A 12,679-nucleotide genomic window follows, 5' to 3' on the forward strand; every position below is an offset into this window, starting at 1 on the left:
TGGACAACATGAATAATGAATTTTAAAATTAGTTCAATTTAAATAAAACATACTACACTCTAAATTATTTACCTAAATTTTAATATTAGAATAATCATTCGTATACCTAGTAAATTAAATATCTAATATATCTATTATTTATATTATTTAATATTTTCATTGTCTACTTATACTTTTTTTTATTGAAATATTTTTGCTGCATGGTTTTGGACTTTTGGTTCACGCAATTATGTAATGCCACCTTTTAACTCCCAACAACACATGCGCATATGCATATATAGCATAATAGCATATCATCCGTGAACACCTCATCATGTCTCAACAATTTTCTAGCTAATTGAGTTTTATTTGCTATCATTTCGTTTAATTTTTGTTCTCCAATAGTAATAATCATAATCTTATCTTATCAATAAGCAACCGAAATTAACAGGTAACATATATAAGAAATATACATAATTAAATAGACATATATGGAATATATATTTTTTAACTTTTTACAATATTTTTTAATATGACAGGTTAATAATTAATTTTATACAAATATGAATTTTATTTAAAAATTTATTATTGACCAATAAATTATTATATACATAAAATTAAACAAAATTTAAATTTTTAATAAATAAGTGAATGAATTGACTACTTAACCATTCATATACAGAATATAATTATTATTTTACTAATGACATAATATATAAGGAGAACACCCACGCACAAATATAAAGCAAATGCAAAAAAAAAGGGTGCCAGCATATTTTATTATAAAAAAATATTAAAAATTATCAGAATTTATTATTTTTTATTATTATTTAATTATTAATTTAAATTTTTTAATTTAATTTTTTAATCTTTTAATTATTTGATAATATATTTTATTCTATACTTTTAAATATTAATAACTAATTAATAAAAAAAAAATTTTGATAACCCATTAATATTTTTCTTTTTCATGCGTGTTACTTTTTCTCTCTAGATCAGACCAATATGAAAACCAAGATTAGAGTACAGTAGAGGTTGAGACACAGTAGAAAAGTGTCAAGATCACCAACAAACACACAACGTAAGGGTGAAAAGATCAGAAAGGTTGCTTTCATGAAGTCTAGAATCTAGATCTTTCCATGGATCTTTCTGTAATAAATTCCATTTGCCACAGCTATAAATGCAAGATCTGTTCACCACACTTCCAAGATATAACAGAAATAAATTAAAGCACATTCTTGAAGAATATATATCAAGAACTAGTACTAGAAGTAGCAGTATTATAATTGTGCATGCCACCACTTTATATCTTTTTTCCTTATTATTAGCTTCATAAACATTAATTAAGATAAACTCACTGGATATATTAGCCATGGTAACACACTTCAAAACCTTCGCTGATCGATCCTTTACTCTTATATCTTAGTTCTTATTATAATAATTAACACCATATATATATATATATATATTGTAAACTGTTTAGGATGAAGCACAGATGCAGGTATGGGAAGGGTACATAGATTGGAGGAACAGACCTGCCATAAGAGGAGTTCATGGTGGAATGCTTGCAGCTTCCTTCGTTTTAGGTTAGTTACTTTTGCTGACGTCATAATATATATCGTCTTTCTAACAAAATTATTAAATACTTTATACATGAGAAATTAATTAAATTACAGCGGTGGAGGTATTGGAGAACCTAGCATATATTGCAAATGCAAGTAATCTTGTTATGTACGTGTCCAAATTCATGCACTTTTCACCATCCAGCTCTGCCAACATTGTCACAAACTTCATGGGAACAGCTTTTCTTCTTGCTATTCTTGGTGGATTCCTTGCAGATGCTTTTTTCACCACTTATTCCATATATCTCATAAGTGCTGCTATAGAATTCGTGGTAATTAATTCTTATTACAACTAATATAATAGTTATATAACCTTCTTCTCTTATTCCCTCAAGTATTAGTAGTGTTTAATTATGTTGGCCAGTAATATTGTTGATTTTGTAGGAAAATGCTTCAAGATTATTTCCGTTATTACTAGGTGCTTGAATATCATATGCATACATAATCATTGACAAAGTAAAAGCAGGGTTAAATAAGTTTCTGTCATACCATAATAACTCATCTAAGACTATTTGTTATTGGTCAATTAGCTTAAACTATAAAACATATATAGTTATAATACGAATAGAATTTTATTTTCTATTTATAATAATGTTTTTAGAAAATAAATGATGAATCTAATATATATAATTAGTGATACTTATTTTATTAAAAAAAATACTAGGTAACCAATTTTTTATTTATTTTATATTTAAGACATTATTAGCTATTTCTTTTTAGTAAAAATATTAGCTCTTAATATTTTTGAAATACTATTAATTATATATAGAATGAAAAATTATTCTGTTAATTTCTATAATTTGATCTTTATATTTTTTTTCTTTTAATTAGATCTTTACATTACTTTTAATTTTGTAATTATATCATTTTTGAGTCGAAAATATTAAAATTAATGAAATATTATTTTTAAAAAATATGTAGTTAAAGATATAATTAGTTAGATTTTTAATTGTAAATACTTTTAATTTATAGAAAAGTATTATGTTAATTCTAATATCTTTTATACTAATAATAATCTAATTATAAAATTAAAAATAATATAAAAATTTAATTAAAAATATATAAAAATTATATTATAAATTTAATAAAATTATAAAAACTAATAAAATAATTAAACTAATAAAATAAACACATACACATACTTGGTGTTTAATTACCACCCAACAGATCATGCTTTTAGATAGATTAGTATTTATTTTGAAGTTCATTATACTCAGAATGAAAAAGAAAATAAATAAAGAAAGTAAATAATAATAGTTGTATAATAAATATCAAATAGTGACTTAAAATATTCTAAAAATAAGATCAATAAGTTTCCTAATAAACGAAATTAACCAATTAAAAAAGGAATATAGGAAGAATCAGCTATGAAATATCTAGAAGTAGGGGTGGTAAACGGGCCTAAATTCGTCGGGTTGGTCCGTGTAACCCGCTAAAAAAGGCGGGTCGGGCTGAAAAATCGGGACCGCCAAATAGCAAAAGTCCGCCTAACCCGCACCGCTTAAACCGCGGGCTTTGGTGGGGGCAGGGTGGGCTTCTCCGCAGGGCTAAGGTTTTTTTTAGTGAAGGGGTATTTTTGTAATTTTTTGGCCAAAACGTAACTTCCCCGAACCTAACTTACAAGAGTATGAAGATAAAAATTGAGTGTTTTGGATTATGTTTATGTTACTTTGGAGACAATATTTATAATTATGTTTTAGATTATGTTTATTTTACTTTGGAGAGAATATTTATACTTATGTTTTGGATGAAAACTTGGTTTATAATTATATTTATTAGATATTTATAATTACAAAGACTTTAATGTTTGTGAATATAAAAATATAATTTTTTATGCCATTAAAATTATAAATTTATTAATATAGTTGTGAAATTATATATATTATTTAGTAGTTAATAGTAAAAAAAAAAAAAGAAGAGCTTTGACGGACTTAGCCCGCCAGCTCGCCAACCCACAATTAAGCGAGACGGAATAGAATGGGACGAGATTCTAGAACCGCCTCATTAGGCGGGGCGGAACGAGCCAGCCCACCAAACGGCAGGCTTCTGGCAAGACAGGGTGGGGTGGACTTTCCCGCTTGCCACCCTATCTAGAAGGTCAATTCTAGATTAATGATTCAACCAATTAAATATATTAAAGCACGTGATAACCATATGTAGTCCCCATTTTGATAGGTTCCACATAGTAAGGTGCCTAGCCCCACCTTGATGTATGTTGCCCTGCTTCAAAAGTACTCAACCTAGCTAGCTCACTATTAAGATAAGTTAGTTGCTCACATACACAGTGAGAGTGTGAAAAGATATAGAAAAAGAGAAAGAGAGAGAAATAAATGATATATATGGGTTTTTTCTCTTTTTCTTTTTTTTATTTAAATACTTACCTTTATTGTATTATTTGGGAGTTCAAATTTCATTAAATTTATGTAATAATTCATTAATCAGTAATAAATTTTTAAACAAAACTCAAATTTATGATAAATTAGTTTTTAACTTAAAAGATAACGTGATCAGACACATAATATATATACAAATGTGAACCAAGATATAAGTAAAATTGAAGAACAAAATTAATGAAAGACAAAAGAATCATGATAAATTACACATACCACAATATACACACATATGAAAGTTCCGAGCCCCACACTTGGTTACATTATGCTCAAGCTTGACATAACCCAGCTAGTGTCCCCATTTTTATGTGCAAAATTGATAAATATTTTGATATTAATTTTAGAAAATATTAGAGAATCAATAGTTTTTAGTGAAAAACATAGAGAATCCATTAGTATTGATTCAAGCAAAAATTAAAAAAATATTAGTCATCTAATATTCTCGTTATTTTTGCTCTTTTATATTTATGTATTAAACTTTTATTTTTCAATTACAAGATAGAGAATGAGATTTAATTAATTTTGGTTTCACACTATATTCAATGATAAAAAAATAGTCAACTCGATATAAGAGAATGTAGAACAAAATTCCAATTGAATCAATTTTTAAATTATGTTAGCCTCTTCATTATAATTAGCAAAACCCTAAACTTAACCAAGAACCATGGATTAATCAAATCAAGATCGATCACATAATTTTCGTTTGAGTTCATCAAATCTTGATTTAAACATCAATAGTTATACATGATTAATGAATGCATGCATGGAAACAGGGTCTACTAATTCTAACAATACAAGCTCATATACCAGCACTGAAACCACCAGGCTGCATCATGGGAACCACCAACAGTGGTGCATGCGAGAAAGTTGACGGTGGTGGAGATGCAGCTATGCTATTTGCAGGGCTGTATCTGGTGGCGCTCGGCGTCGGCGGCATCAAAGGATCGCTTCCTCCGCACGGTGCAGAGCAGTTTGACGAGAGCACAGCAGAGGGAAGGAAGCAGAGGTCTTCATTCTTTAATTACTATGTGTTTAGCCTCTCATGTGGTGCTTTGATTGCAGTCACTGTTGTGGTTTGGATTGAAGACAACAAGGGTTGGCAATGGGGTTTGGGTGTCTCAACTGCATCAATATTGATCTCTATTCCACTTTTTCTTCTTGGTTCTCACAAGTACAGGAACAAGGTTCCTGTTGGAAGCCCCATCACAACCATGCTCAAGGTTTATATACTCTAACCATTTATATTTCCAATAATATTAATTTACTTCTTACAATTATATCACTATAATAGTCTTTGAAAAAATTTACGTGTATCGTTATTGTTTTGCTAATGTAAGTTTGAGATGACATTGACCGAATATTACATTTCATGTCATATCATTAAACTGCAACCATTGCACAATAAATTAATAAAATATATATGACTAATTTAATGATTAATATTTTATGTACACGTGATAATTTTAATATTTGACATTTGAATTAGTTAATTTCATATATATGAGATAAAATATAATAATAAAAATATTATGTGAATAATATTTGTTTCACACATTTCTAATATATTTGTTTTATACATTTTTAATAATATAAATTGTTTTTTAGTACGTATTATGTGTGAATTGTTAATTTCACGATTAATTTTTAGTTGGTAGGATGGTTGATAATAATTAAATAATAATTGATTCGGAAAAAACTAAAACAACCTACCATATATATATATATATATATGGATAATGATAAATAACCAATAACTTTCTTAAATAACATGAACAACTACCAATTAAATCGAAACATACTGGACTTTAAAATTATCCACCTAAATCTTAATATTAACTATCCGCACACAAAATAAATATTCAATATATTCATTATTCATGTTATTTAATATTTTTATTATCTGCCTATACTTTTTCTATGTATATAAATAAAGTTCACTGAATAAACTAAAATGAAACACAATCAGGTAATTGCAGCAGCAATTTGCGACAAGTGGTGCAAAGCAGGGAAGAACTCAAGCAATGCTATAATGAACATGAGCATGTCCACAAGCCCATCTGAAATACTTGAAACAGAGGAAACCAACAACAATGTCAAGGAAGCTCATCAATATCATCATCAAAGCCCGTTATCCGAAAGCCTCAAATTCCTGAACAGAGCAGTGACATCACAACCATGCCACCCAATGCTCCAATGCAGAGTGAAGGAAGTTGAAGAAGTCAAAGTAGTCCTAAGAATCCTCCCCATTTTCATGTCAACCATAATGCTAAACTGTTGCCTAGCTCAACTTTCCACCTTCTCAATCCAACAATCATCCACCATGGACACAAATCTTGGTTCCTTCAAGGTCCCACCAGCTTCTCTCCCTGTATTCCCAGTTCTCTTCATCATGGTTCTTGCCCCCATGTACGACCACGCCATCCTCCCATTCGCAAGAAAAATAACCAGAACCGAAACTGGAATCACGCATTTACAAAGAATTGGAACAGGGTTGGTTCTTTCCATAGTGGCCATGGCAGTTGCCGCGTTAGTCGAAACAAAGAGAAAGAAAACGGCGTTGATTCATGGTCTAACGGATTCAACGGAGCCTCTTCCCATAACGTTCTTGTGGGTGGCGTTACAGTACTTGTTTCTTGGCTCTGCTGATCTTTTCACTCTTGCTGGGATGATGGAGTTCTTCTTCACTGAAGCGCCATGGAGCATGAGGTCTCTTGCAACCGCGCTTTCTTGGGCTTCTCTTGCCATGGGTTATTACTCCAGCACTGTTCTTGTTTCGCTCATTAACAAGGTCACAAGTGTGGTTGGACACACGCCATGGTTGTTGGGTTCCAACTTGAATCACTATCATCTTGAGAGGTTTTACTGGTTTCTCTGTGCTCTTAGTGGAATCAACTTTCTTCATTATCTATTCTGGGCTTCTTCCTACAAATACACAAATATGATAATAATACCACCACCTAGATCAGTGCTTTGATTTCTTGTAGCTTCTTCAACTTCATCATATCAACTTTAGACACGGTTATTTACAATAATAATGAGTTTCATGATTAGCTTTATTTACGATGCATTTGCTATTCATGGATTCATCAGTTTTTATGTGAACGTGTCTAGAAAGTAATATGATAAATTTAACATGTTTAAAGAAATTTTTCGAGACTAGTTATTTATGTATTAGGTGTGAATCCTTACTAGCTTCCATGGAATGTTGAATAATAAGGGCAAGAGATTTGAGAGAGTTGAGAGGTGTTTGCATGGAACAATATAATTGATGGTTTGGTATTATACCTTGCTTGTAACTAATATTATTATACCTTATCTTAGCTTGTGGCCATTTGAGAAATATTATCCAATCCAACTACAAATTTACTAGCTAGTGTTGGAAATAGAATTCTAAATTTCTAACACTAAAAGTTCAAATTTTTTAAATTAATTTTAACTTTTTTTTTTAAAAAAATTAACTTATATTTTTAGCTTTCATTAATTTATAATGCTAATATCAGTGTGTGGTTTGATTATTCTGATTCAGAGACGATTCACACTGATTTTATTGAAGTTGACCAGTTCACTTGTTTCAATTATCAAAATATTAAACCGAGCCATTGTTTTCCGGTTAAACAATCTGGTCCAATCCGAATTTAATAATTATGGTTCCGCCAAAGACAATAAACGTAATCCTCAACCATATTAGGCAAAGTAAACTAGTTTATCCAATACAAAACTATATATTTTTTTTTCTTTTAGAGTGAGAGATTAAAGATCACGGATTTTTTTTTTGTTTAAAAAAACCCTAGTAAATAACTCATAGCTACCTTGCATTGTAGCTCAATTTCACTATGCGCTGCACTGTTTGTTTGCAGTGAAAAGATGCTTTATCTGATTTTGGGCGAATCTTAACAATTTAATTATGCTTTGCCACCTTTGTCATTTAGCTTCAATTGCCTCTAATAATCAGTACATAGGTTCAATTATTCGGCAGATTATTTAAACAATCACAACTGTCATATACCTCTATCCCTTTGAAGTTTTCATGTCCAAGTGCCTATACTTTTCTAGGTTGTTGTGACAACATGATAGCTAACTTAGCTGGATTTGTTTGTCATTTTAGTTAGCTATAAAATTTTATTCATAGACAGTGCTACTAATTTGTTTTTTATATGCATTCCATTAGAATAATATATGGTTAGAAAACAAATTTTGCCATAGTTAATGAACATGAATATCAAGAATAGGATTAGGATGTAATGTAATTGTCGATTAGCTTGTAATTTAAGTTAACTGTACATGAAATTCTCTCTTTCCCAAATCCCAATTAAGTAGTTAGCAAAGAGAAAGAGCCTTCTCAGTTCTTTCATCAAATCAGCTTTTCAAAGCCTATCTATAGTTTTGAGGTATTGTTTTGATGAATCTTGAGTCATTAATTATGTTTGTCTGTTAAATTCTTATGTACAGTTTTGGATCAACATAATCTCACTAGTGCAGATAACTCGAGAGTTAAGATGCAATGATTATATGAGATTGCTAATGGTTTCATAACTTGTTAAATATTTGGGAATCCTTGTCGGAAGGTGAACTTTGATTTGCCATTTTGTTTTCTTTCCTGCATAACAGTTCATTTTATTTATTGTTTTGTTCAAACTTTTTCTTTATTTCTTTCAACTAATTCCTATCTGATTTTGGTGATCTTTGGATTAAACTCTCAAAGTTTATTCATGTTCCCTTCTGTTTTGTTGAATGGTCCAGTCAATTATTCCTTGATAAATGTACCTCACTTCTAGTGCATGAATACACCAACTGAAACAAAAGGGGTTTTTGTAGGGATTTTATTTTATTACCATGATGAACATTTATTTGGTTGGGATTTTGTAGGCAACATGACTCTAACACGGTTTGCTTGATTTTTGCGGCTTTTTTTTCTCTTTTTAATTGTTCTTATGCTATTTTTTACATTTTTGGGTTCACCAAAAATTGAACTCTTAATTCTTCGGACATAGAATTTTAATATTATTTCATAAAATCATTCATTCCAAAAGCATAACCTCATCAGAGGAGGCAACATGAATAATTATTTTTAAGCTAATAGGAGTAGGCAACATGATCCTAGAAATGATAGGATTTTTGAATTGTTACAGTTAAGAGCAAATGGGAAATCTTTTCTGTTGTGTGGTAGTTGAACAATCAACGGTGGTTATAAAAGAAAGATTTGGAAAGTTTGAAGAAGTTCTCGAGCCAGGGTGCCATTGCATACCATGGGTGACCGGAGACCGGCTTGCCGGTCATCTCTCTCTCCGCCTGCAGCAGTTGGATGTTCGCTGTGAGACTAAGACAAAGGTTTTGCTCTTGTTTCATACTTTGGTTGTAACTAAATTATATTGCAAAATTAAAAAGGTCATACTTTTAACATTTTTACAATATTTTTTATTAACCACAATATTTTGTAGTTAATAAAAGTGTTTTTGTTAAATTTTCTTAACAAAAAGAAATCAATTTGAGAAATTGTCAATCTACTTTTTTGAATGATATAATTCTATGCATAATAACATGTTGTTCTGTATAAATTTCTATTGAATTACACTTGATTGGTTTTGGCCTTTTTGTTTTGTTTTTGCTACAGGATAATGTATTTGTCAATGTTGTTGCTTCTATTCAATATCGAGCCCTCGCAGACAAAGCCAGTGATGCTTTTTACAAACTTAGCAATACCAAGAGCCAAATTCAAGCCTATGTTTTTGATGGTATAAATCATAACACTACTATACACTAAGAAGCACATTGTGGTTAAGAAGATAAACTATCATCTATTGTGATATTGTGACATTGCTATTTTGATTGCAGTGATTAGGGCGAGTGTTCCAAAACTCAACTTAGATGATACTTTTGAGCAGAAAAATGATATTGCCAGAGCTGTGGAACAAGGACTTGAGAAGGTTTCATGATTTTATTTAATTAGTATTTTAGTGATATTGTAAAGTATGGACTAATGCGAATATGAATCTGATGATTTCATGGCTATAACAGGCTATGTCAGCTTATGGATATGAAATTGTTCAAACATTGATTGTTGATATAGAGCCAGATGAGCATGTGAAGAGAGCTATGAATGAAATCAATGCTGGTATAGCTTTTTGTTTTTCAATTCTTATTTTATTTTATATAAGATAGTGAGTTTTCTTACAGCATGTTTTTTTGTCATATAAAGTTTCTGTCTATGCCTAATACTATATGCTTGTTTATTCTGTCTTTGATCAGCTGCAAGATTGAGGGTGGCCGCGACTGAGAAAGCCGAGGCAGAGAAGATCTTGCAAATTAAGCGAGCCGAGGGCGAGGCAGAGTCTAAATACCTCTCCGGGCTGGGTATTGCGCGCCAACGCCAAGCCATTGTGGATGGTTTGAGAGACAGTGTTCTTGGATTCTCAGTTAATGTACCGGGGACAACTGCAAAAGATGTCATGGATATGGTCCTTGTCACTCAATATTTTGACACCATGAAAGAAATTGGTGCTGCCTCCAAGTCCTCTGCTGTGTTCATTCCACACGGACCTGGCGCGGTTCGAGATGTAGCTACGCAGATTCGCGATGGACTTCTTCAGGCTTCTCATCATCAGACACATGATTAGTTTGCATGGAAACAGTGGCGGAACTTGAAACAAAATTTTGGGGGGGCCAAATAGAAAATAATTGTCAAAATATTTTTTTATATGGATCTCGTTTAAGATAAGTTCGTCTAATCTCATCTCTCTGGTTTGGGTGATACTGCCAAATTTAAAGCCCTTTTTTAAGATCTCGTTCCAAAAAGTTAAAGTTAAAGTCATCAGATATAACTTTTTGAACTTTTGAAGGTTATATCTCACTTTCTTCGTAATTCATTAAAGTAGAAGAACTATCTACATGTGTTGATATTGTAAAAGTTATATGTTCTCCTTCTTAAATATTAGCCTTCCTCTTAAAAAATGTATCAATTCTTTGATTTTTCATTATTATTTTATATAAAAATTTGAATATATATCCTGTAAAATATATAAAGAAAAAGTTAGAAGGACAAATATTAAAATTTATAATATTTATTGAATTTTTTTATCAATTTATACAAATACAATAATATTAATACTTATTGAATATTTTATTATTTTTTATTATATAAAAAATTAAATTAAATAAATAAAAGATATCTAATTTTTTATATTTAAACCTAAAGATAGAGAGGATGTTGTTTATTGAACTTATTAGATACTTTAAGTCATAAAGTATTTAAGTCAATTGAACTATTTTTTATCTTTTGAAAAAGTACTACTAAATTTTTTATAAAAAATTTGGGGGGCCATGGCCACCCCTTGTCTGAACTAAGCTCCACCACTGCATGGAAATATGGTGATGCAATATATATACCTATGATTTTCTTTTATGTGCAGTGTGCAATGTGATATAGTTTCATACTCAGTAACAAGGTTCTGATTGGTGCTCAACCAGAATGTAACTAACTATATATAAAATGATAATATAAGGAATGATGCACCATCTAGTATCCATAAAATTAGGCTAATTGTTGAATTAAGTAGTATGCTACTTCACAATCAATTTTTTTGCACAAATGAAAAATGCTTCTGGGTGGCCAATGCATCTATTTAAATTCGGCCAAAAGGGATAGAAGTAGTAGCGCCGAATCTGGAGAGAATCAACAAAATCGGATCGGAATGGAAAGTAAAGCAACAACTCTGTTTTCATTAGCGAAGTCAAATTAAGTTGTATTTGAAGGTATCAGTGCCTTAGGCACACAGAAGATGAAGAACATAACTGAGCTTAGTAGAGAAGCATGATGAAGATCGAGAGAAGGGATGAGAATGAGATTTGAGAGAAGAATTAAGAGTTCTGTTATTGAGCAGAGTGAAAGTGAATAAGAAAAGTGTAAATTACAAGTAGACTTTAGCTATTTATAGCTGAGAGATAACACAGCTAAATTGATAACTAACTGAAGCTTCTGGAAGCTAGTAACTAACTAACTGAAACTTGCAGCTGAAGCTTGTAACTGATTCTAACTGAATTGACTTCACAGCAGTGCACATGCTTCTCAACTGACTTGATCACAATGCTTAATACACTCATCATCATCTCTAGTTTTCTTCTTCCTTGTTTTTCACAGCAACTGTATCTTGTTTCTGGGACACGGCTGTAGCTTCAACAATACTTAACCGATCCCTAAAGTGCAGAAAAGCCTTTGAAGGGATAGATTTAGTTAGGATGTCAGCCACTTGCACTGATCCTCGAATGTGACTTACTGCTTTGTCCCTGTTGTTAACATGATCTCTCACAAAGTTAAGATTAATCTCAAAGTGCTTAGATTTGGAATGTAAGATGGGATTTGCAGCCAGCAACACTGCACTTTAGTTGTCGCAGTAGAGCAGGGAGGCTCTTTTGGTGGAAATTAGAGCTCAAAAAGTAGGTTCTTCACCCAAATCAGCTCAACAACAAGGTCTGCGACGCTTCTATATTCTGTCTCAGTACTAGACTTTGCCACTGCAGTTTGCTTCCTCGAACCCCAGGACACCAGATTTGATCCTAGGAAGATGCAGTAGCCACTGGTGGATTTTCTGTCATCAGGATCCTCAGCCCAATCTGAATCACTATAGGCAGTGATCGTCATCGAGCCTTCCTTCTTTAGATGCAGCCCATGGTTAAAAGTTCCATTCAAGTACC

General features: G+C 31.3%; 2 protein-coding genes across 5 annotated transcripts; both read left to right on the forward strand.

Annotated features, from left to right (window-relative positions):
* Positions 1-1,204: 1,204 nt before the first annotated feature.
* Positions 1,205-7,333, forward strand: LOC107633562 (protein NRT1/ PTR FAMILY 4.6). The gene is made up of 5 exons (XM_016337177.3): positions 1,205-1,354; positions 1,463-1,565; positions 1,656-1,873; positions 4,765-5,211; positions 5,958-7,333. The coding sequence occupies exons 1-5, from the start codon at positions 1,352-1,354 to the stop codon at positions 6,963-6,965; spliced, it is 1,779 nt and encodes a 592-aa protein (XP_016192663.1). The 5' UTR covers positions 1,205-1,351; the 3' UTR covers positions 6,966-7,333.
* Positions 7,334-7,986: 653 nt separating this feature from the next.
* LOC107633540 (hypersensitive-induced reaction 1 protein) lies at positions 7,987-10,923 on the forward strand. Of its 4 annotated transcripts, none has more exons than XM_088501682.1 (6): positions 7,987-8,044; positions 9,121-9,319; positions 9,603-9,723; positions 9,824-9,915; positions 10,007-10,103; positions 10,238-10,923. In XM_088501682.1, the coding sequence occupies exons 2-6, from the start codon at positions 9,131-9,133 to the stop codon at positions 10,603-10,605; spliced, it is 867 nt and encodes a 288-aa protein (XP_088357808.1). In that variant the 5' UTR covers positions 7,987-8,044; positions 9,121-9,130; the 3' UTR covers positions 10,606-10,923. The 4 variants fall into 4 exon arrangements, with proteins under 4 accessions (XP_088357808.1, XP_016192642.1, XP_016192647.1 ...); XM_016337156.3 differs by lacking the exon at positions 7,987-8,044 and adding an exon at positions 8,068-8,379; XM_016337161.3 differs by lacking the exon at positions 7,987-8,044 and adding an exon at positions 8,393-8,556.
* The last annotated feature ends 1,756 nt before the right edge of the window (positions 10,924-12,679 follow it).

Source organism: Arachis ipaensis, chromosome B1 (assembly GCF_059453495.1).
Source record: "Arachis ipaensis isolate K30076 ecotype BB chromosome B1, ASM5945349v1, whole genome shotgun sequence".
Classification (NCBI taxonomy): domain Eukaryota; kingdom Viridiplantae; phylum Streptophyta; class Magnoliopsida; order Fabales; family Fabaceae; genus Arachis; species Arachis ipaensis.

Bases quoted from the DNA above. Each gene is read 5' to 3' on its own strand.
- LOC107633562 (XM_016337177.3), top strand. The intron at 1,874-4,764 runs GTAATTAATTCT...GCATGGAAACAG, and splicing joins GTGCTGCTATAGAATTCGTG to GGTCTACTAATTCTAACAAT. The intron at 5,212-5,957 runs GTTTATATACTC...AAACACAATCAG, and splicing joins CCATCACAACCATGCTCAAG to GTAATTGCAGCAGCAATTTG.
- LOC107633540 (XM_088501682.1), top strand. From the start codon at position 9,131: ATGGGAAATCTTTTCTGTTGTGTGGTAGTTGAACAATCAACGGTGGTT. The intron at 9,724-9,823 runs GTATAAATCATA...TTTTGATTGCAG, and splicing joins TCAAGCCTATGTTTTTGATG to TGATTAGGGCGAGTGTTCCA. The intron at 9,916-10,006 runs GTTTCATGATTT...TGGCTATAACAG, and splicing joins TGGAACAAGGACTTGAGAAG to GCTATGTCAGCTTATGGATA.